This window comes from Phycodurus eques, chromosome 7 (genome assembly GCF_024500275.1).
Source record: "Phycodurus eques isolate BA_2022a chromosome 7, UOR_Pequ_1.1, whole genome shotgun sequence".
NCBI classification, from domain to species: Eukaryota; Metazoa; Chordata; class Actinopteri; order Syngnathiformes; family Syngnathidae; genus Phycodurus; species Phycodurus eques.
This window is the reverse complement of record NC_084531.1, coordinates 18,726,102-18,750,933: the sequence shown is the minus strand read 5'-3', so window position 1 is coordinate 18,750,933 and position 24,832 is coordinate 18,726,102. Positions and strand designations below refer to the sequence as shown.

At 40.8% G+C, this 24,832-nt stretch overlaps 2 protein-coding genes across 8 annotated transcripts in view; one reads left to right on the top strand and one right to left on the bottom strand.

The window, feature by feature from the left end:
• The window catches only part of st3gal4 (ST3 beta-galactoside alpha-2,3-sialyltransferase 4), a 35,337-nt gene extending 24,742 nt beyond the window's left edge, over positions 1-10,595 (bottom strand). Inside the window, exons 1-2 of one of the 5 annotated variants that reach the window (XM_061681632.1) lie at positions 10,303-10,595; positions 6,172-6,248 (exon numbers count right to left, since the gene is read on the bottom strand). In XM_061681632.1, coding sequence (XP_061537616.1) covers positions 6,172-6,187 — 16 coding nt within the window. In that variant the 5' untranslated portion in view covers positions 6,188-6,248; positions 10,303-10,595. Of the gene's footprint in view, positions 1-3,351; positions 3,486-6,171; positions 6,249-6,359; positions 6,528-10,302 lie in introns of those variants that run through there. The other 4 variants (XM_061681634.1, XM_061681633.1, XM_061681631.1 and 1 more) reach the window with 4 other exon arrangements.
• A 4,449-nt stretch (positions 10,596-15,044) lies between these two features.
• The window catches only part of srpra (SRP receptor subunit alpha), a 13,674-nt gene continuing 3,886 nt past the window's right edge, over positions 15,045-24,832 (top strand). The window contains exons 1-12 of one of the 3 annotated variants that reach the window (XM_061681199.1): positions 15,045-15,154; positions 15,273-15,411; positions 15,689-15,772; positions 15,885-16,048; positions 18,343-18,503; positions 18,611-18,746; positions 19,825-19,975; positions 20,056-20,177; positions 20,262-20,383; positions 20,461-20,547; positions 20,663-20,835; positions 24,414-24,627. In XM_061681199.1, the coding sequence (XP_061537183.1) occupies positions 15,289-15,411; positions 15,689-15,772; positions 15,885-16,048; positions 18,343-18,503; positions 18,611-18,746; positions 19,825-19,975; positions 20,056-20,177; positions 20,262-20,383; positions 20,461-20,547; positions 20,663-20,835; positions 24,414-24,627 (1,537 nt within the window). In that variant the 5' untranslated portion in view covers positions 15,045-15,154; positions 15,273-15,288. Of the gene's footprint in view, positions 15,155-15,272; positions 15,412-15,688; positions 15,773-15,884; positions 16,049-18,342; positions 18,504-18,607; positions 18,747-19,824; positions 19,976-20,055; positions 20,178-20,261; positions 20,384-20,460; positions 20,548-20,662; positions 20,836-24,413; positions 24,628-24,832 lie in introns of all 3 variants that reach the window. The other 2 variants (XM_061681198.1, XM_061681200.1) reach the window with 2 other exon arrangements.

Genomic DNA, 24,832 nt, shown 5'->3' with positions numbered 1-24,832 from the left:
TTATCACGCCTTTTGACGTAGTACTGTAAATATCTGACCTCCAATAAAGTTATTTTTTTTAAAAACATGGCGGCGGTGTGGGACAGACAACACATAATGCCCGGATCAGACTACAAGACAAATTTGGTCTTGGACGATTATGTCAGATACTGCAAAAAAATCTTGTATTCTGATACCACCCCATCCCATTTTTTACGATCACTGGGCTTCATTTTGTCAACGCAAACGCGACCGGATACACTCGTTATCATGGCGACAAGAACAATAATGGATTGTGCCGTCTGTTTATAAGAACAAAATGGGGAAAAACTTGTGTTGGTGGTCACAGGTGCTCGGGAGAGGATGTTCGTTTAAGGCTTGCTTAAGGTATGTTCATGTACTTTTAATACGATACCGCTTGCAAGCAGGCAACAAAACGTTCTGTAGCCTAGCAAGCTCGTTGTAAGCGAACATGCAGGCGTTCCGTCGAATCATGCTCTAAAGTTTTGGTGTGTGTGAAGTAATTTAATTACAATAAGTTAGCACCCATTATTTCTGTCATGTAATGTTGGTTTGACCTGACTGATTAGAATACATGATCTGACTAGAGAAGTGATTTCCAACCTTTCTGCAGCCAAGGCACATATTTTACAATTGAAAACTCTCATGGCACACCAACAAACAAAAATGTCACAAAAAGTGGATACATTAATTACTGTATGTACTTCCTGCCATTTACGAGAAGACCATTAATTTGTTCTGTCACTATTCCTCACTGGCATAAATAGATGAACAAAGACATTATTTATTGTAAATATATTTTTTTGAGCAATTAAGTACACAAGTATATACAGTAAATGAACAAGTCATGTATATAGACACATTGCTCCATTGTGTGATCAGCTCGGTGATCGGTTATTTTTTTAAACTCGCTGATCAGCCCTAAAATCCTGATCATGTAAAGCCTAGTAAAAATATAAAACAAACATTGCCCGTACAGTTTTACTGTAGCAACAGTACAAGCTAGAAACGTAATAATTACATAGCTTTAGACTATGGGAAAATTTGTGTTGAAATTAGAACAATCAGCGTCACGAGTGGATTGAGTCTGACTTTAATGGTTGGCACTGTGCAGCTTTAGTCAGTTTTTCCTATTCATTATCATCGACAAAAATATAGCCCAGACCACGGGAGTAACAAGTAACAATCGTTATCTAGAGCCAGCAGGGCCGAAATTGTTCAAGACAAATAAGGGAAGCAGGCTAACAAAAAGTTCAAGTGATGACAATACTGTACTTCAAACACTTTATTCAAATTATTCTTTAGCCAAAGAGTAATTTTGGAAATCAACCTATCATAACTCATGATTATCTGATATCATGCATTATGACAGTTTGGATTCTGGAACTAATTATTCCAAATACATAGAATCTCAATCATACTGTACATTTTGTTCCATTGCTATTGTAGTGTACAATTTTTGAAAGCCAAAATAAGAAAGTGTATCTATCATCCCAGCCCAAGACATTAACATGATGTTAGCTTTGCTGTTCACCCTTGTGACAAAAACTATTGAGGCAAAAACACAGCACTTTACAGAGTTGCAGGAAGTGGCACCATGGGCACTGTCTTTGCCAGACATCCTGCTTTGTCACCACATGGTGACACACCCAAACTGAAGTAACAAGCTGGAAGATCAGTTAAGGTGACGCTCAGAGTCTGGTCTTAATATAAGCTTGCAAACATAACTCCAACGCAATTAATATTTTGGGGGGGGGGGGACTACTACTTACTTTAAGTACTGTTTGGGAAAAAACATTGTCAGAAATTAATGATAACAATAATACATTCTATTTATAAAAGATTAAATTAAAACCGGCGGCAGGGTGGACGACTGGTTGGCACATCCGCCTCACAGTTTTGAGGATCGGAGTTCAAATCCCAGTCCCGTGTGGTGTTTGCATGCTCTCTCCGTGCCTGTGGGGTATTCCAGTTTCCTCCCACATCCCCAAAAACATGCAGGGTAGGTTAATTGAAGACTCCAAATTGCATGTAGGTCTGAATGTGAATGCGAATGGTTGTTTGTTAATACGTGCCCTGCGATTGGCTGGCGACCAGTTCAGGGTGTACCCCCCCCCTCGCCCAAAGATAGCTGGGATCGACTCCAGTACGCCCGCGGCCCGAGTGAGGATAAGCGGAACGGAAGCTGAATGAATTATGTATTACTTGTGCACTCACTGTAGTTGTCTCGCCATGCTGCACTATTTGCATATACTGGCCACTCATGCCAGAGTAGCATCTGCTCCATTTGCACACTGATTGAGGAGTATCTGTAACATTTGCACAACCGACATTGTCCCAGATGATCGCACTACTCGTCACTTTAAACCGCATACACTCCTTGAAGTCTCAGCGCCCTTTGCACAATGGTCATTGCACCGGACTATTGCAATATTAGTCGTTCGAACTGCTCTAAGTGCTAGAGGACTCTGCATCTTTTTGCACAATTGTTTTTTGTCAATGTCTTTATGTCCCCAAAGTGTTCTGTAAATTGACTGTTTGTTGTACTAGAGCGGCTCCAACTACCGGAGACAAATTCCTTGTGTGTTTTGGACATACTTGGCAAATAAAGATGATTCTGATTCTGATTCTGATGAATGAATTAAAAGCCCATATGAGGTGTGTCAGAAAAGTTGCAGGACTGGTGTCACAAAGGATATCGTCAAAACAACCGAGTGAATAGGGAGATTGCTCCACCGCGGTGATGTCCTTCTCAACCAGGAACTGTAAGATGCTCAGGGCATCATGAGCATGCAGATTGTCATAGTGATGCAGCCATGGGTTGAACTGCCACAACTCTCACCTCTTCTCACGCACTGAATGAAGCAACGGCCGCAGGATTTCTTTGTAGATGTAATGGTTGATCATTTGGCCCACATTGAAGGGGAAAACTCGTAGTTCGGATTTGAAATAGAACATTTGTGTTCCCCAGTCCTGGAACTTTTCATCAAGAACAACACTTGTGAGGTCAGATGATGTTGGACCTGAGAGTGGGTCTCTGTTCTAATGTGTCCCAAAACTGTTTGATTCTTCCACACCAATCTCATCCGGCTGTGGCTTTATGGACCTTGATTTGTGAACTGGTACAGAAAAGGACCTTGCCCGAAACTGTTCCCACAAAGCTGGAAGACGACAATGGTCCAAAATATCATCCTATAATGAAAAATAGAGGAATATCTCTGCTGCACACAAACCATTATGTAGAGATTGCGTCCACATGTGAAAGAAAATAAATAATTGCATGAGACATCACACAATATAAATAACATATCAAGATTGGGTTTAAGCCACGCACAAGGGAAGAGAGCTTACTTGTAGCTGCCTTCAGAAACATCTTCACTTTCTCCTTTGACCCGTCATGTTTGCTCATTGCACAACATGGTTAAGTGTGCCAATTAGCACCTCCCTTTGCAGTACATTCTTCAGCCAGAAGGTGAAGTCAATGGCAATCTCCGTTTCGTTAATTGAGTCATAAGGCGCTGCAATGTGTCAACTTCTACTTGGATGACAAGGGAGGAAATGGGCGTGGTAAAGAAACAAGCAGATGTCCGGAAGCAAAACCCAGCAAGAGAGAGAGGATTGTTTGTGAACACTTAAATAACCACTTATCCTTACCTCAGCTTTGTTTACGTGGTTTTGGTCAGAACACATTGGTACCTCGAAGGTCGAACGTGATCCATTCTCTGATGTTGGCCTTTCAAACATTTCCCAATGAAATGAATTGAAGACTTAAAACGCAACAGCTGTCAAGCACAATTTAGACAAAATTGTGTCGCCTACTAGCAGACTGTCTATCATGGTATCGTTCAATGGTTCAGTTTCCTAACCCTGCAAAACCAAACGAATACTACGCAAAACTTGTCAACAATAAAGGTTCAATGACAGCAACCGCTAAGCGTCATCAATATTTTGATGCAGCTGCCATCATTACCATTTCAGCCAATCACAAGCACATGTGTACTGTAGTTATGTCACCACGAACGCATTGCTCCGATTATACTTGAAAGCGAGCATGAAATATGATAATTACGTGAAACAGTTCAAGAGAGAAAACGTCATGAAACTTGCCACTTTCTGTCATAGTGTATATGTTAAGACTGTCTCTATGACCTGACAGCAGAATATTATTAAAATGATCTTTTGAAAAATAATCCCTCTTTGGCCCCAGGAAATGCCTCTAATGTTTAATGCAATATCTCAGCAATCCAGCAGTAAATTGTGTCAAGTCTTGTTTTCAGCACTTACCGTCGAACATATTTATTGTATGTAGAAGAAAAAAAAACCTACGAAAATGACTTGACTCGTTCATTAACTTTAATTGCTAGTAAGGCTTAATGGACCTCACACGTCAATTTATCACATTAACTGTCACACAGTTTAAAATTTCAATGGAAATCAACCACTAAATTAATGTAAAATGTTAAAATACAATGCACACATACAATATGTCATACCTTTTGGTCACAAGTGCAAGAAGCTAACACAGCAGTCAACATTGTCACTCAGTGTTCCTTGACAAATAATAAAAACATATGGACTCAAATGCATACGAGTCACAGAATATCCAAGTTAAAGTCCGTTGTTCACAAAACGCTGGTGAGTATTGTATAAGAGTCCCAATAAGCCAAAAAGAATGGGGAGCGAAACAAGTAACAGCACTAAACATCACTTAACAGTAGTACATTACAAGTACCACTCGAGCACGTTCAATTTGTTCATCCTGCCTGAAATTAGGTCTGTTGAGGTGTAGTGATGCCTCGCATGACTTGACGAGTCACGCATTATGACTGTTTGAAAATTTGTACGACACTTAAAGCATATTTTTCCAGGCAATTTTGAACCAAGTCAAACGTTTATGACCATTCAGGCATTCGACATTGAAGGCACCACTATATACATTTACTTTAATGCTCATCCCATCTACAATCTCCCTTCCGCATAATGAAGCACTCACCATGTCTCCAATTCATCCTGCACAGCCAATCATCACTTATAAATACGCAACGGCCAACTGACAAATACAGCTGAATAGTTACTTCCAGTTTAACTTGCAACATTGAAGCAACATAATACTGACAGTAAATCCAGCATACCCAAACTTGGAGGGGAAAAAAAAAGGATAAAAAAAAAAAAAACATGCTCAATTTACACCAACAAAGAGACTGTGGATTTAATACAAAGTATACGAACACCCATTTGACGCCTGACTTCAGTATACAGTAGTTCCTTAAATGTATAAAACAGAAGGTGTTATTTTGATGCTCAGCCCAGTATGAGGAAGGGTGCGTCTGTTTCTGAAGACTGCTTTAGAGATTAAAAAATACCAGAGAAAAAAATATTGTTTTTGGGTCAGCAAGAAAACAAACGCAGAACCATCTTTCCTCATCTTTTCCAATTTGGTAAATCATGAAAATGATGATTAGTTTAAGCAATTTCTCAGGCCAAACAAGAAAGACTATGATTTTGGCATTTTGGGAGGTTTTGACCAGAATTAAATCAAGGGCTTGATTGTTTCACTTTTGCTACAGTTACATGGCTCATTGCCGTGTGATGATAAATTAAGATCAGATTCAACTGATGAGGGGGGGAAAAAATACATCAAAGTAAACTATATAAACACAATACTGACAACACCTAAGCCCTTACTGAATGTCAACTTCGTAACAATGTGGTAACAGTTTAAGGTATGTACCTCTCTTTTTTTACAGTGCACCACGCAAGGTCTAGAAAAGGCATGCTTGTATGAGTTCGGTGTGAAAGAGCTCAACTTGACAAGCACATCTAACCTTTGGGATGAATTGATAAAGAAATAAATAAAAAGATAAAGAACAGAGACCATATCTCAGGTCCAACAGTGAATTAATAGACAACTTAAGGACAAAAATTCTCACAGAAACACTAAAGGCAGGGGCATCCTTGAGTCACTCGAAAGGTTATTATTAATTAATTATTATGATTTGTATTATTACAAAAGATTGTAGAAAGTCATTCAAATGAGTGGAAATTCACTTCTGCAGATACAATGGTCAGTTCCTCTAATACCTTTGTAAATACTGTGTATTTGTCATGCAAATCTAGCAAACGTGGCTAAATTTGCTCCCCAATGACCCCATTAACGAGTGATAATATTACCTTTTCTCTCGGTCATTTCCAGTGAGTCTGTCCTCTGTGGTTTTACAACTGATGAGCCCGGGCTTCTCGCGCTCTCGCTGTAGTAAATGTAAAAAAAGAATAATTGTCAGACAGATGCAAAGAGAACTGGATTAAAGTAATGCAATGGCAGCTCTGAACAGAAAGCAGGCGCTAAAAGAGAAAACAACCGTCATTCGATTAGAGGCTGAGTTGAGAAAATCAATCCATGATCCTGTAAGAGATGTCATTTATGTCGAAAAATAAATGACGATGTTAAGCAGCTAAAGTCATCAGCATTAGAATAACTTCAAACATGACTGAGGATGTTGTGAGGTGAGCTGGAGCCAGCGGCATCAGATCTGCCCTTCCCATCCTATACTTTCCTCAGCCCTTTCAATGATGGGAGTCACACACTGGAATAATTAAAGACGATTCAGGAAGTGACTCTGACTTAAGAATTCCATGGGGGAAAAGAAAAAAACAAAACAAACAAAAAGAGTATTTTTTGAGAGAGAGAAAGAGAATTAAACTGCCATCCTACCAAATTCCCTGTAATGTTGGTGGTGTCAGGAAGCTGCAACTGCACTCTTTTTACGGTCTTTTGTGGCTGTCATGACTGAGATTTGCATTTTTTTTAAGTCCCTGTAAAGTAAATACTAAATTAGTTTGTAAATACATAATTCACGTTTGAAGATAATTGATGAAAACGTGAGAAGACTTGGGAACTACTGTACATACGTAGCAAATGGGCAACCGGCAAGAGTAAACCCTCCCCCATGAGATAAGACCTTTTCTGATAAAACTAGCCGATAGTTACAAACTATGTTTGACATGTTTACTGATAGCCCAGCTTTAAAATCCTTGTATAGTGAAACCATAGATTTGTTTCTAAGTACATTATATTGTACGTTGGAAGATAATTGGTAAAAATGTGGCAAAGACTGAGAACTATATAGTACTGCATTGCAGAGATCTAGCGTTAAACTGTTTTTCACCATTTCTTTGTCACTGATTTTTTCAGGGTTCTGGCTAAAACAGTGCCCAATGACACACTGGTCAGCGATGGCACTTTGTATAGAAACAGTACTTGAATGCACAACTGCTTGTCTTTTAAATAACTTCTGTCTGCGTATACATACTGTATGAATGAAGACGATGGTTAGTAATTACTAGGCTGGAGAAAGTAGCAGTACAGTAAATCTACATTCTGACCATATTTACAAATAGCAAGACTCAACACGTCCATTTTCACAGACCGCTGTTTTCACTTCAGTTTACATGACAAATATTACACCATTGTTTGTTCTTGTAAATATTTGCATTTTCAGGCTCCGATACGCCACAGTCAAACGAACATCCAGAACGACACAGTATTTTATATAATTTTTTTGTTAAAAACACTGTTGTGTGTTGCAAAACAGTTTCAGCTTCTGTTATATTAAGGGACATATAACAGAAGCTGAAATTGTTTTGCTCGGACACAAATTGTAGATTGAGACCAATACGGACAAAAAGGACATATGATGAATTCTGGTAAAAGAGGGATTGAGAAACTTGTGGATAATGCATACAATGTATATACTGGGCATGATTTGTGAGCTGCATAAACACAGATTAATAATGCAGAAAACAATGCCATGATGATGTGTTCTTGTATCATTTATAATCCCTAACACAGTACGGTACAGTGAAGCCTATAAAGTCTTGTTGTAGTACAAATTAGAATTCCTCCAAACATGTTGGGGACAAATGTTCCACTCAAATCACACAAAACCTCCAAGTTGTAACTGCAACAGGGTTGGTGACAGAATCAGCAAATATTGTGACAGTGATTAACTCTTGATGTCTCTTTGGCATTTTTGTGCAAATGCATTACAATTAAGAATGTAGAAAATAAAAAAATAAATATTGCCTGTTCAGTGAGTGAAGCTTTTATGACAGCAACAGCTTAAACCTGAGGCTGATTAATTCTGTTTCCATTAATTAGAATGAATGGTGTTCGACAGAGGTTCCACGCTCCAAAGAACCCATATGAGGACAGCATGAATACCCTGTGTGTTCTTTAGCCTGCAAATGTCTAAAAGAACAAGCAAGCTCTGCGGTCATGAGTGACATAAAAAAAAATGACAAACCCACATCAGCAGTCACTTGATTTCTCTCCCGGCCGGGTAAATTTAAAAAAATAAAAACATCACAATGGAGCACACGCACATAACCCTTTGTTTGTTTGTTTTTAATCCCGTCAGAGGAGCTAAATCGGGATGTCATATATAACAGTTTTAACCACGCTTATGAGGACACACTCAAACAAGTCTTTAATCAAATCCTTTTGCTTCGTAAATGCATTTTCTCATGGGAGTTGTAACCATGTGAACGAAGTGAGTCCCTGCAGGCTGTTTTAGAACAAACATCGCTCTTTTCCTCATTGTGTGCTACAGCCCCCAACATGGAGGGGATGAAACTATACTTAATCTAATACAGCGGTGACACAATAATAGACTTTCTTCATAAGTGATGCTGTAATTTCCTTATTGTTCTCCACCCAAACCTCATGACACATGTTGCATAAGAATGTAAAAAATAAAATAAAATTTTAACAACAAAAAAAAAGGGAACTTTTAAAAATATATCCATCCATCCATCCATTTTCTGAGCCGCTTCTCCTCACTAGGGTCACGGGCGTGCTGGAGCCTATCCCGGCTATCATCGGGCAGGAACCGGTCGCCAGCCAATCGCAGCGCACATATAAACAAACAACCATTCACACTCACATTCACACCTATGGGAAATTTAGAGTCTTCAATTAACCTATCATGCATGTTTTTTGGATGTGGGAGGAAACCGGAGTGCCCGGAGAAAACCAACGCAGGCACGGGGAGAACATGCAAACTCCACACAGGCGGGGCCGGGGATTGAACCCCGGTCCTCAGAACTGTGAGGCTGATGCTCTAACGGGTCGTCCACCATGCCACCTTTAAAAAATATATATATTTTTTTTTATTATAAATGCGCTCTCAGTGCATAGCTACAAATCTGGCATGATAGCAAAGCTATTTATATCCACATGGTACAAAAACATTTTGTCCTTTTTTCACAATAGGAAAGCCATACCCCTATTCAAAACGGTGTTTATTACAAGACTAGAAGTTTTCGATTATTTATTTAAACATTTCAACATATGCTGAACCCCCCCACCTTTTACACCTTGAAGCAATTTGTGGCAAAATAAAGTGAGCTACTTGGTAGTTGGTGCCAGTGCGGCAACCAGTGCTGTTGATTCAGTCTCAATCAAAAGAAAAACAACATGGCATCATCTTTGGGGAAATGCAGGATCGTTAAGAATTCAGTCAATTGTGTGGAATTGATTGTCGATTAACAGTGTCTTGAAGCAACTGTGGCAAAATAGAGTACAGTACGCCGCAAATATTTTTCATTAATATGTCAGTCGTTTCCGATTTAACTCCAAATTTGGCCATGGGCAATACAAATTTAGGGAAACAAAACAGGCATTCTGAAACAAAACTGCTTAAACATTTGATTTTTTTTCTTTTAATTGTCTGTACAACATTCTGTAACATGCAGTAAAAAGAATCGTTTGCAGTACTGTGCTTTGGTGTAAAAACTTTTTTTTCTTGCTTCTTTTGAGGAAAGAAAATGTCATGGGAATAAATCTGCGCAGTCAACTTAAGATGCCACCACAATGAAACAAAACGTTCCACAATTAGGAGAGGGAGCTTCTCCGTATGTTAAACTTTAATGGGCAAAACAACTTCATCGGAGCCAGTTGTCTGCACAATTCAAATCCTTAATTCGAGTCACGTTACGTCACCCACTAAAGTGATGCGCAGGTGATGTGCTTTCACAATAAGTGTGATTGGTTTCCATGCACGGGTTAAAGAAATAATAATTTTATTTATTTTTTAAACTCCTGCATGGAGTTTGCTTGACAGACAGAATCAATGCTAATCAGTGCTAGTGATTAGTCAATACGTCTGCCGTGCACATTTAGCTAACCGTGACAAATAACACGGCGTAACCGCAACATCTGCCAAATGGAACAATTGACTCGTTTACTCAACAAACGCGAATCAAATTGAATGTTCTCCCCCACCTTCGAACAGTTTTACGTACCAAAGCGACCGACAGCAAATGCAGTTTTAATCCGAAGAGAGGAAGGTGAAACGTCGCTGGGAGCGGGCGAGCAGATTCACGCCGCCGCCGTTCCCTCCGTAGGAAAGACGCGGCTCCGCGAGCAGCGGCCAAGTGCGGCGAGCATCACGTTACGAGACGGAAAAGACGAGCCAACGAGCGGACCACCGGCGAGCTAACCGCTGGCCTGACTGCCGTGGAGTCCGCCGCAGCCACATAGCGGGTCGCGCTTCGAACGCCTTCCTTTCCCGACTTTTCACTCCTCCAGCGGCGCGTTCCCAACTGCGCCACAGCGCATGCGCAAACCGGAGAGCCTGGACCCGAATGGCTGCTGCAAAGTGGTCTCGTGCAATTTTCTGTGTTCATTCAGTCAAAATCTGATCGAGGTCCATCTTTTTTTTGTGTCTGAAATGTTTCATGGTTAGCACGTTTGCCTTGGAACAGTTCTGAAGTAAGGCCCCAATCCCTGGTGGCACCCATGAGCAGGGGCGTTTCTATCTAGACCACCTGGAACCCCAGACAAGAACTATCAACCCCCACCCCCCCAAAAAAATTAAATAAATAAATTTAAAAAATAAAAAATAAAAAAAAACGACAATGGATAAGCAAAGATATCTTGAAAATTAAATCTCAAATAAACCAAAAATGCCAGGTTCGTTTTTCCATGAGCTTTTCCCAGTGAACATCTGACGTAATTCGCATTCATCCAAAATGCAGATAAACAGTTACACATACTGTAGGTCAACTTCTGATGTAAACAAAAATAAATAAATAATACAAATATTAAACTTGAGGGCAGTACAGTCTGTCTGTGGATGTTCTCCCCGTGCTTACGTGGGTTTTGTCTGGGTCCTACGTTTAAAAAAAAAAAAAAAAGAAAAATACATGCTAGGTTCATTGAAGACTCGAAATTGTCCTTAGGTGTGAATGTGAGTGTGAATGATTGTTTCTCTACACGTACCCTACAACTGGCTGGGAACAAGTACTCGCGGCCGAGGTCAACTGAGATAGGCCCCAGCACACCCACGACCCTAGTGGGGATGTGCAGTTTCGAAGATGTATGGATGGATGGAATATACATTCTAAGTAGACATTCAGAGGATGCACATCTTGAAGTTTTTATCAAATAGTGTTGCTGCAACTGAAAATAACTGATGTGTCACCCATCCAACATTTAACATCTTTAACTTTGTTCTATTCAATTTTAATTGCAGACTTCTCTTTTCACCGTTTGGTCTATATCGGTGATTTATGATAAAAACCTTGACAAGATGTTTGGATCTCCCTGTTCTCCTCTAATTAACACAGCTGATGCTTCGCAGTTGCACGGCAAGCTGAATGTATTCAGCACAGAACCAAATGTTCTGGTCAGTCTGGCCTCACATGGGCCAGACCACCGTAGTTACGAACAGCTGAGAGCTTTTTATCTGACTGTTGGTGGTCTGGGTGTATACAGTATACTGTAGACCGCGACAGCTTGCTATGCGCTGACCTGTTTTCTCTCCTTTCTAAAAGTGCTGGGATGATGACCACTGCATGACAGGATTACATTTAATGGCTGTCTTCAGATTGAACAGTAAACCATAGTGCTGGCAAAATTCATGTTAGTCTTTCTCTTCTTAAAAAAGGGATTATCCAGTTTATTCATTTTTATCCAATTTCACTGTTAGTGATATAAAACATACTGACATTTACCAAGGCTTGAGGTTAACCTCGATATGTACTCTGGCACAAAAAGTGACTATCAGTTGTGTTTTCTGTCCTGAATGTGTCATTCTTATGGAACGGGGGAAATGGGAAGATGATGCAGCATTAGTATAAAACAAGTGAATAGTGTGCTGGCAGATGACATCACCTATAAAAGCAAATATTAAAACAATTGTAGGAACACCAATGCGACGCTCCAGTTGCACTAAAGAATACACAGTATGCTAAATTGTAGGGCACTGGCCAAAATGTGAAACACTTAAGCCTGCCAGTATGTTAAATTGAGCCAACAAAGTTCTGCCAAGAGAACTATATTTTCTCGTGTGCCTGGGGCTGTTTATTTTATCAAATGCAGAGAGTACTACGCATGTATCAGTGGTAAGATGTTAGGGGGGAGACAAATGCATTTTTAATATATTAACTTTAAAACGTGATATTTAAGCTACAGTATTGTAATTTTTAAAATCATTGTTTCAAATACTGTATTATGATTCACCTATCTATTAACTATATCGCTTATCCTTTTCAGGGTCAAGAGGAGCAGGACCCTATCGTAGGTGGCTTCGGGCGGAAGGCGGACTCCGGTAAACTTCAGACTTGTCATCAGTCAATCACAGGGCACATATAGACAGAGACAACCAGTCAACTCAGATTCACGACATCACTGAGTGGGAACCTAACCCACGCTTCCTGCACAGAAATTGGGCGAAAGAACAAAATCCAAGACCAACAAATAATGATAGTTAAAATTATGTTAGGTATACAATAGTACAGTGGAACATTTGAACAGTGAGGTCCCTCCAATGCTGTGGGAGCTCTTTGCACATCATGTCTTGTGCTGTAAGATGTGACGAAAAAAAATATCAGGAAAGGCCTACTAGAACAGCTGCACTTCATTTGGGGTTCATCAGAGGCACTTTAAATGGTTAAATGGTGTATCCTGACTCCCATTTAACATGACCTTGAATGTGAGTGGTTCATTCGGAACACAGCCACACATTATCTCTGTTGTTTATTTTACCCACTTTAAAATATTTCACTTGTTGTACAGGTTAGTTGTCCCATTAATGATGGAAAACGTTTTTAAATAATTTGCCTGGTAATTTGTATTATATCACTTTTATGTCAGTAGAACTTCAGCATTGCAGATGCCACATCTGATATTTTGACATAAGAAAGTGGATTGTCACACAGCGACACAGCGTCCTGTGTTGAGATAATTAGATGCGTGACAACAGGTTTCCGTAATAAGTGAGTGTCTCATGTAAAACTGTCCGGGTGTTGTAGAATACCACACAAAGATGGTGTCCTGCCTGTGATACTGATGTAATACATTTAAAAGTACAGCAAAGAGTAGACCGGGGGAAAGCACATCTGGCCTATCCACAGTCTCTGACCTGCACTTGCACTGTTCATGAAGTCAAAATAAAATGTAAACATATTTTTATTTGGAATGTGGTACTTTTATTTGGATGAGCATGCATATGGACGGTACACACGAACAAGACCTACCAAATTTTTATGCAGGATTGCCAACTGACATTTTTGCTATATTTAGTCACATTTCTGACAGCTCTAGTGATTTTTTTTTTTTTTTTTAAAGAGAGCCTGCTCTAAAAAAAAATGCCAACAGTGCCTGAATGTTAACAGCATTCCACAGTCAACGGAATAGGGCCCAGGAGATTTAGCTTGATAATAATCAAATCAACAGTATATGTTTTGTGTGTATTTTCATTCATCATTGTATTATTATATATCAGTCAGGGTCAATAATATACAGTACTCTGTCTGTCTGTCTATAGTATCTAGAAAGAGCTCAAAGCTCTCAGCACATTTTAAATGTAGAAAAAAAATACGCACATTGCGGACATTATTTTGTGAATGTTGATTAAACACATACAGTAGTAATATCATTTTAGTATGTGTATAAATATCCTTTTAGTGACTGCTTATAATTATATTTAAAACCGTTTTTTTTAATTGTAACAAGTAGTGGCTTACTAAAAAAGACATTTTAATGCTTCATATTATTACATTGAATTAATATGGAACACAGTTGAGGTTAGAATGTTGGTGTGGCTCTCGCCAACCGTTCCAGTTTCTCAATTGGCCCCATTGGAAAATATATTGCTGACCACTTGCATAGAGTAAATAATTCTTATTACTGTAATATTTAACAGGCTATATTCAGACCTTGTCCCAGCCAATTGGCAAAGCTGAAACAACACCCTTGGTTATCTTACATACGCTTTAATTTACCAATATAAGACAAGCAAGTTTGAAGTCTTCCATGAGATGATTAATTACATATACACAACACACTGCAGAGTATTATAATTGAGTTAGTTAAGAGAGGATCATGACTGCTGGCAGAATGCATCATGATGCAAGAGGAGTCAAAATAGAGGAACTGAATATTGGGTCACCTCACATCTGTTTAGCTGAAACAGGATGTAAAGGCTCAAGCTGTTATTTTTGGCTGTCACTTTTCACTTCTCACCATACATCACACAGTATTGACTATATGCACAACAGCAAAAACAAACAAAGAAACAAACAAAAAACAAGTTCATTCAGTGGCTACCCTGATTGAAAATGTTTAATGGGTCTCTCCGCAGCAGACCCACAGGGAGGATTTTAAAGTCGTTGAACCCGTCATGTAATCAATTGATGACATTTGTAACTGGTGTCAAAGTAGATCACCCATTCCTGGAGATCCTGAGGAAGTTTGTATATCGTCTACTTGCATCACTCAGCTTTTGTTTATCATATACAGTACTGTACAGTGGAACTGTACGTCCAGTCATCCTGGCGAACGGTGATCCGCACCGCCATCTTGTGGCCGCTCTGGATAATTACAACACAATGAACGCGAAATGGCAAACCTCGAGGAAATAGCGAACAAGCAGACTTCATCTATCCACCCACCATTATCCTCACTCGGGTCGCGAGTGTGCTGGCGCAGCACACGTGTAGATGACGCCAAACCTTACGTCATCATGCGCATGCGTAAAAAAAACAGCTCCTGCGTCACGTCCTGGTTCTGGGTCTGACGTGTCTAAAAACTGTTTTGCACTTGTGGTGGCTCCAACTCGTGGGGGGTTTACTTTCTATTTAAGTATTTTTGGTGAGTTATGATGTTGCCGGGGATCTGGAAATCCCCCTTAAACGGTTCTCCGTTTTATTTTTATTTGGTAGGCCTTCAGTTTGTACCTTTCTAACCCGTTTTACCCTCGCTAATCCAGGTTACGTGGTGACAAGATGCTAGATTTCTTCACCATCTTCAGCAAAGGGGGGATAGTGCTGTGGTGCTTTCAGGGAACCGGGGTCCCCGAGTCCTTTACCGGCCCCGTCAACGCACTGATCCGCTCCGTAATCCTGCAGGTGAGCCTCGGTGAACGGTTCACGTCCGATGACGGGGGGGCTTGACAGCGGTGCGAACGGCTAATGCTAACAGGTAGCAGCGCACAGTACTGCTACGTGACATTATTCAATCTTTCACGCGAGAACCGTTTTTAACTGCCCTTATTTTTGTACTCAAAGAAACCGAAACCGTATCGTTAACCTGTAGTGACTTTTTGAAGCTGCCCAAGAAAAGTGTGCAGTGTAGTAAATTGTTTTTTCGCTAGTCTTGTTGACATGTCCACACGTCACTTTCCAGGAGCGAAGTGGAAATAAGTCGTTCACTCATGAGGCCCTGAATCTTAAGTATAAACTGGATAACGAGTTTGAGTTGATTTTTGTGGTAAGTCCGTGAACGCAGCACCCTTTATTGAAAATATCGTGAGAATGTATTCTTTCCTATGTGATTCCTTCATCCTCCCTTCTTGTGTGTTTCTGCTCCTCTTGCTGTTCAGGTGGGTTTTCAAAAGATCCTCACGCTGACCTATGTGGACAAGTTAATAGATGACGTCCAGCTGAATTTCAGGGACCGTTATAAGAATGAACTGGAGCAAAAGGGAGCAATGAAGCTTCTCAACCACAGTTTCGAGTTTGAGGGTGACTTCAAAATGCTTCTTCGGTAATTACACGTCTGACACGGCGTTAAGTACACTTGCACATAGGCCTGTCACGATAATGACTATATCGACTTACCGGTCGATAAATAAAATGGACACGATAGTTTTTCCGGACTCGATAAGTTCTCATTGTTGTGGTGTCACACAGCGAGCCGACAACGAGTTGGACGGCTGTGTCATTAGACGCAGGCGGGCTCGTGGACTGGCGTTGGCTCCGTCCAATACTCCACAGCCTTGCTCTATGTGCTGCACATAGATAATGTTCTGTAGCTCGCGTGCTAATTAGCTCACGAGCTATGGAGCTAAACAGCTCGCTCCGCCGCGGCGACGTCATTTAAAATTGGTTACTAAATCAAGAAAACCGGTCACCATTTTCTTTCCATTTCAACTGTCCTGGATTTCCGGCACTTGGATTTAGCGGCGGTCCACCAAAATCACGTTTTCTCATTGTTTCGTGCAAGGTAGTACTAGTATGTTGTTGGGAAATCCCTCTATCAACTCCTTTTTGAAATTTTCAATTCAGATGAGATTTTCTGGGATTCTGACAAAGATTTCAACATCCAAAATCACACATTCATAGGAATTCATAGGATTCGGACACAAATGAAAACTATATGGATGTGATGAACTATTATCATTCTTGTTTTCTATGAAGTTTGAAGTAATTTTGACGATGTGCTTGCTCTCGCTTTGGCCCGGAAAATGAGATGGCTTGAGTGGACGCTGCCAAAGAAAAATCTGAGAAATTACGGTTCCGGTTTCTCATTTCGATTCCGGTTCCAAACGATTCTCTATTCCCATTCTTTTAGGGGGCTGGGTCAAAAAAAAGTTTGCATGTTTCAATTAAAGGGTGTCCAAATTATGAACGTCCACTTTCTTAGCAGCCCACAACATAGACTAAAATGAACATGCGACTCAGTGTTCTTTATAACCAGTATCAATATCAAACCTATGAACTAAAAGTAATGAGCAAATCATACCTAGGCTTTGGAGCTTGTGTCACTCTTCCTGAAGCGGAGTGATTCGATACGCTGTCGGCGCTTGTATCAAAACACCAGTGTCACGTGACCGATCACGTTTGAAGCTTCGAACGTGGTCGCTGTTTCGCTTCACTCCTTCATGTTTCAAAGCTTTTCATTGGCTCATTGCGTTTCAACGCCTTCTGAGCCAATGACAGTTTGACAGGTTTGACAGATTTGAGTGGTTTGGCGCCATACTAGCTATATAAGATGCATCATTATGCTTCAAAATGGTGTTGTGAGGAGAGAGTGAGAGTATTTTGGCAAGTCAACCATACAGGTCCCCAAATGACAAACCATTATCTTTAAAGGTTTTCATGCACACACACACACACAAAACAATGTTGCTGAATTCACACGCCATGATCATTTGGAAAGTAGGAATGATCTCTAATCCTGTTAGCGACTTTTAGTACAGTTTTTAAATAAAGCTCAAAGCTTTAAATAAACCCTTAACCAACATTTAACATAATTTGCATGTATTCTTTGGGTTAATCTGGAATGTGTTTTAAGAGTATAGGGGAGAGCATCTGCATATTTTATTGTAATGACTTTACAATCATTATTTGGTATGAATGAACAAAACACTTGAATGACCATACAGACTTTACTGAACTTTTATTGCTGTCATGAAAAAACAGTGCCAGTGCTTCAGTCGTGCTCTTGAGAGGTTGCTATGGCTTCGGTTGTCCACCAGATGTCACCATCACCGAAGCCTTGAAGCTCTGACTCTTTCGGCACAATTGTTAGGAAAGCCTCAGTGCGTCATAAGGCTTCACTTGCCCACCACGATCTATCCATCCATTTTCTTTACCACTTATCCTCACAAGGGTCGCTGGCGTGCCGGAGCCTATCCCAGCTATCTTCGGGCAGGAGGCGGGGTACACCCTGAACCGGTCGCCAGCCAATCGCACGGCACATAGAAACGAACAACCATTTCCGCTCACATTCACACCTACGGGCAATTTAGAGTCCTCAATCAACCTACCACGAATGTTTTTGGGATGTGGGAGGAAACTGGAGTGCCCGGAGAAAACCCAATGCATGATGGACAAGCACATCCAATGTATCCTTGGGGAAAAACAGGGCTTTAGTTCCCGTATGTAGACAAAAAAGTTTATACTGCGCTTGTGTTGGAGTTGTAATGTACAGCATTACATTATTAAATGTATTTTCAGCAGTCATTTCAGTCATAAGATGCTGTCTGTGACAAATCTACCTTTGCGTGGGATTGTATATGATGATGTGTTTCTAATGTCAAATTTGTTTTCCACCAGAGAGGCAGAAGAGAGCAGCAAAGCTCAGAGTCCCGCACCCATGCGCTCTTTTAAGGAGTCCGAAAAATCCCAAAAAACTGTGAAGTCAATGATAGAAATAAAGGGTGGGGAAAAAGAAAAGGAGCAGGGTAGCAAGAAGAGCAAGAATACCAAAAAGGAAGGTAAGTGTTCTTGTTGGAGCATTATGAATAAGAGCATCATTTTTATTACTTACTAGATCTGGTTGTACGATGTTTTCCAACTCCTGTGGTAAAACTTGTCAAAGCAGATCAAGGCAAAGGCACGTCTTCTGCCTCGAAGCTGGTTGAGAATGGCAACCATGGCCTGACTGCGGAAGAGATCATGCAGAAGAAGAGAGAAGAGTTCTTTCGCAAGCGCACAGCTGGGCCTGCTGAGAAAGTCAGGTGAGCGATTATGTTGAATATTACCTTTTCGGAAGATAATTCAGGGCAACCTCCAACATCGAACGGCTTGAAGTCAGTCTGTTTACGTCATGGTAACTCCATTCAGCCATCTGTCCATCTTCTACCACTTATCATGATCAGGGTCACAGGTGAGAGGTGGGATACTACCTGGCTAGGTCACCAGATACATAGTCTTTCACACTCACATTGATACTCCAGAAGCATTGGGAGAACATCGTCACAGGAAGGCCTGAGCAGAAAATCAAACTACTGGCTGGGAGGCAGCCAGGCTAACCACTTTCTCCGTTTATTGTAACTTCCAGTGCCTCTTGTTGTTTTCATCACATTTGTAATTTTCTCTTACTTTTACTCGACTGTCAGAAAAAGCCAGACAAAAGGAAAAAAAAGAAAAAAACAATACACTTGCTGAGTTAATCCTTTGATGCAGGCTGAAATTAGGTGATTGTGCATTGAACTTTGGAGGTTCCACTGTACTAAGTTCACTTCATTTATCTGAGACAGTATTTGGAAACGGTGTCCCTTTTTGATTCGCAGGTGATAGAGACCGAGCCCTACGACAAATAGCGAAAATCCACGATTGACACCACCCCCAAAAAAGTTTGCCTATTGATGTTAGAAAATGGTTTCAAAGCCTACTTTTGTTTATATGAAGCTCTTCAACTCACTTTAACATAGTTCATTGGCACTAAGTTGCCACAAGATGGTGGCAAAAATCTACACTAGTCTAAATGAAGCTCCAAAACTCACTTCTATATAGTTCCTTGGCAATAAGATGCCACATAAGCACGACTAATATTGGTCTGAGCACCAAACCACCAAATAGATGAGTTTTTCAGCGAATAATGGAGGGTAGGTTCCCCAGCCCAAAATCTGTGAATTTGCGAATGCTGATCCGAGAGTATGAGACTTTATCATACTGTATCTTTTTGTGCAACTCCACCACACGTTCATGCTGTATTGTTCTGTTGTCGAGCAAGTCTTGAAGTATTGCAGTGTGGATCCTCATTGAATAACGTATGCTATTAATTGATCTGGTGGCGTGTCATCTTACTCCTAGTAAGTCTCCAAAGCCTCAGAAGCCCAGGGAGAAACAGAGGCGTGTTTGGGACATGGGTGGTAGCAGTACCAAGGACCTGGACTACAGTGATAAGAATGGAGAGAGTTCTCCTAATGGTTGTGACCAAAACCAGGATGCTCCTATTGATGCTGTATGTATCAACTATACTCTCTAGTTGAATGACATGTATAAGTTAAATGAATACTGTTTAATAACGTCTAAATGTTTCAGGGGGTGCAGCTAAACTCCATGAAGGGAGATTTGCAGTCTGTGGAATGTGAGTCTAGTGACGACGAGGAGGAGGAGGAGGAGGAAGAAGAGAGAGTGGTTGTCAATGCAACATTGAAGACAAGGTATAGCTGTTTGGCTTTTATCATTCAGTTTGAAATTGTGTGAATGCAAAACCTTCTAGAAAAAATGTTGTGGAATCTTGTCAGTGGCAAGAAGAGCGGCGGTTTTGGGGGCATGTTTGGCATGCTGAAGGGACTGGTGGGCTCTAAGAGTCTGAACCTGGAGGACATGGAGCCAGTTTTAGAGAAGATGAGGGACCACCTCATTGGTAGGAGATTGATCCAGCCTCCCCCATTCTCGTCATTGATGACTGATAGGTCATCATTGTTGGTTTGTCCTTCACAGCAAAGAATGTAGCAGCCGAAATCGCCTCACAGCTTTGTGACTCTGTAGCCAAAAAACTGGAAGGCAAAGTCATGGGCACCTTTACCAGTAAGTAAAGTTAAGTAAATATTCATTTTTTATTTTATTTTATGTAGTTATTTGGTCAAATAACACAGTAAATTGCCATATTTAATTGCTACACATCTGTCTTCTGTGTCTGTAGCTGTTGCCTCAACAGTTAAGCAGGCCCTGCAAGAGTCGCTGGTGCAGATTCTGCAGCCCAAGCGCAGGGTGGATATTCTGAGAGACGTTATGGAGACGCAGAGCCAGAGGAGACCTTTCGTCATTACCTTTTGTGGTGTCAACGGGGTTGGAAAGTCCACCAACCTGGCAAAGGTGAGTTTGCATTGCACAGATGTAAATTTAAAAGCACACCGGCTTTAACATTAGCTGCACGTAGGCAATTTAGTAAGATTCAATGCAAGTGTTGTAGCAACAATTGTACCTTTACAAAGATACAAATGCTCAATTTTGACTTCCATTGTCAGAGAGCGAAGTGGATCCCCGCTATTCGCGGGGTGTAGGGACAGGGCCGAACTGTGAATAGGGAAAATCTGCAGATACTTGACAGCCATTTTACGACCCCAATTCCAATGAAGTTGGGACGTTGTGTTAAACATGAATAAAAACAGACTACAATGATTTGCAAATCATGTTCAATCTATATTTAATTGAATACACTACAAAGACAAGATATTTAATGTTCAAACTGATAAACTTGTTTTTTAGCAAATAATCATCAACTTTGAATTTTATAGCTGCAACACGTTCCAATAAAGCTGGGACAGGTGGCAAAAAAGACTGAGAAAGTTGAGAAATGCTCATCAAACACCTGTTTGGAACATCCCACAGGTGAACAGGCTAATTGGGAACAGGTGGGTGCCATGATAGAGTATAAAAGGAGCTTCCCTGAATTGCTCAGTCATTCACAAGCTAAGCTGGGGCGAGGTTCACCTCTTTGTGAACAAGTGCGTGAGAAAATAGTTGAACAGTTTAAGAAGAAGAAGAAGAAGAATCATCATCTTTTATTGTCATGAACATGCATGCATGCACACAAAATTTATTCTCTGCATTTAACCCATCACAGTGAACACATACACGTTAGTGGAACACACTGGAGTAGGGGGCAGCTGAAGCGCCCGGGGAGCATTTCGGGGTATCAGTGTCTTGCTCAAGGACACCACAGCCGTGAGTCAGGGGGATGTTGGCGGATGGTCCAGTCGGGGTTTTTTTTTTTAACCTAGGTCCCCCACGGTGGCAGGTGATGATCTTAACCATTGGGCCACGGCTGGACAATGTTCCACAACGCACAATTGCAAAGAATTTAGGGATTTCATCATCTACGGTCCATAATATCATTAAAAGGTTCAGAGAATCTGGAGAAAGCACTGCATGTAAGCGGCAAGGCCGAAAACCAACATTGAATGTCCATGACCTTCGATCCCTCAGGCGGCACTGCATCAAAAACCGACATCAATGTGTAAAGGATATCACCACATAGGCCCAGGAACACTTCAGAAAACCAATGTCAGTAAATACAGTTCGGCGCAACATCCGTAAGTGCAACTTGAAACTCTACTATGCAAAGCCAAAGCCATTTATCAACAACACCCAGAAACGCCGCCGGCTTCTCTGGGCCAGAGCTCATCTAAGATGGACTGATGGAAAGTGGAAAAGTGTTCTGTGGTTCGACGAGTCCACATTTCCAATTGTTTTTGGAAATTGTGGATGTCGTGTCCTCCGGCCCAAAGAGGAAAAGAACCCTCTAGACTGTTATGGACGCAAAGTTCAAAAGCCAGCATCTGTGATGGTATGGGGCTGTGTTAGTGCCAATGGCATGGGTAACTGACACATCTATGAAGGCACCATTAATGCTGAAAGGTACATACAGGTTTTGGAGAAACATATGCTGCCATCCAAGCAACGCCTTTTTCGTGGACCCCCCTGCTTATTTCAGCAAGAAAATGCCAAACCACATTCTGCACGTGTTACAGCGTGGCTTCTTAGTAAAAGAGTGCGGGTACTAGACTGGCCTGCAAGCAGTTCAGACCTGTCTCCCATTGAAAATGTGTGGCGCATTATGAAGCGTAAAATAAGACAATGGAGACCCCGGACTGTTGAACGGTTGAAGCTGTACATCAAGCAAGAATGGGAAAGAATTCCACCTAGAAAGCTTCAACAATTAGTGTCCTCAGTTCCCCAATGTTTATTGAATGTTGTTAAAAGAAAAGGTGATGTAAAACAGTGGTAAACATGACCCTGTCCCAGCTTTTTTGGAACGTGTTGCAGCCATAAAATTGTAAGTTCATGATTATTTGCTAAAAACAAAGTTTATCAGTTTGAACATGAAATATCTTGTCTTTGTAGTGTATTCAATTAAATATAGGTCGAACATGATTTGCAAATCGTTGTATTCTGTTTTTATTTAGGCTTAACACAACGTCCCAACTTCATTGGAATTGGGGTTGTACTTGCATTAAAAATGTATTTATTTTATTTTAAACTCCCCAAAATTCTTGAATAAGCAAGGATAAAACACCGATAAGTGTTTTTGGAGTTGGTTCCCCCCCAAAAAAGGAAAAATAAAAATGAAAAAAAAAAATACGTAAAACATTTTGCAAAAAAAAAATAAAAAAGAATCCTCAAATTGGGGGCAGGGGCCGTGAATATGTGGACGGTCCACTGTATTCATTTACACGTGTGGACCAAAGTCTTGGTACCCCTCTGTTAATGAAAGAAAACCCCACAGTGGTCCCAGAAATAACTTGAATCTGAAAAAAGTAATAATAAATAAAAATGTAACAAATTATTCAATGAAACTGTCAAATTACAGTTTAACAGAATTATTTAAAAAAACTAACTCATGAAACAGGCCTGGACAAAAATGATGGAACCCCTAGAAAAGATGGAAAATAATTTGACAAAGGGACATGTTCAAACAAGGTGTGTCTTCTAATTAGCATCACTGGTGTCTTCAAACTTGCAATCAGTCATTCGGCCTATTTAAAGGGTGACAAGTAATCACGGCGCTGTTTGATGACATAGTGTGTACCACCCTAAACATGGACCAGAGGAAGTGAAGGAGAAAGTTGTCTCAGGAGATTAGGAAGAAAATTAAAGACAACCGCATTAAAGGTAAAAGCTATAACACCATCTCCAAGCAGCTTGTTGTTCCTGTGACTACAGTTGCACAGACACATGTGGATACAAATTGTTGGTACCCCTCTGTTAATGAAAGAAAAACCCAGTGGTCACAGAAATAACTTTAATCCGACAAAGGTAATAATAAATAAATACAAAAGTGATGGAAAATTAACCCATGAAAATTAGACATTACTTTTGTATTGTGGTTCAACACAATTATTTTAAAACACAAACTCATGAAAAGGGCTTGGGAAACAATGATGGTACCCTTAAGTTAATGTTTTGTTGCACAACATTTTGAGGCAATCACAGCAATCAAACAATTTTTGTAACTTTCAAAGAGATTTCTGCACCAGGTATTTTGTCCCACTCTTCAGCTTTGTCTCAGTCACGGCCCATCAGTCTTGCAACAGGATAATGACCCAAACACAGCTAAAAACAGCCAAGAATGGCTAAGAGTAAAACATTGGACCATTCTGAAGTGGCCTTCCATGAGTCCTGATCGCAAGCCTATTGAACATCTGTGGAAGGGGCTGAAACATGCCGCCTGGCGAAAGCACCATTTAAACCCGAGACAACTGAAATAGTTTGCTCATGAAGAGTGGGCCAAAGTACCTGCTGAGGTGCTAAAAGGGATGAGCAGCAGAGACATAACACTGAAACTAGATAGTGACCTTGGTCCATGTTTTTTTGTTTTTTCTCTCCCTGAAGTCACTTCTATCTTCACTGTCACATTTACTATACTCACACCCGTCCTCTTCTCGGCCCAGATCTCTTTCTGGCTCATCGAGAACGGTTTCACAGTGCTGATCGCGGCCTGCGACACGTTCCGCGCCGGGGCGGTGGAGCAGCTGAGAACCCACCAGCGCCGCCTGAACTCGCTGCACCCTCCGGAGAAGCACGGAGGACGAACGATGGTCCAGCTCTATGAGAAGGGCTATGGAAAGGATGCTGCTGGAATTGCAATGGAGGCCATTGCCTATGGTAAGATAGATAATTTTCATCCATGTCGTTTGAAACAAAAGCACTATGAGAATGCGTTCCCTTCTGTGATGCTGGATGACTTCCAAGTTGTTCTAATTGTAATATAATTAGATGATTAAATTCCCATTCCCACCACACTTCAGTTGTACAGCTGGGTTCACGACCCCACTGATGGTGTAGTGGTCCACTCGCCTGACTTTGGTGC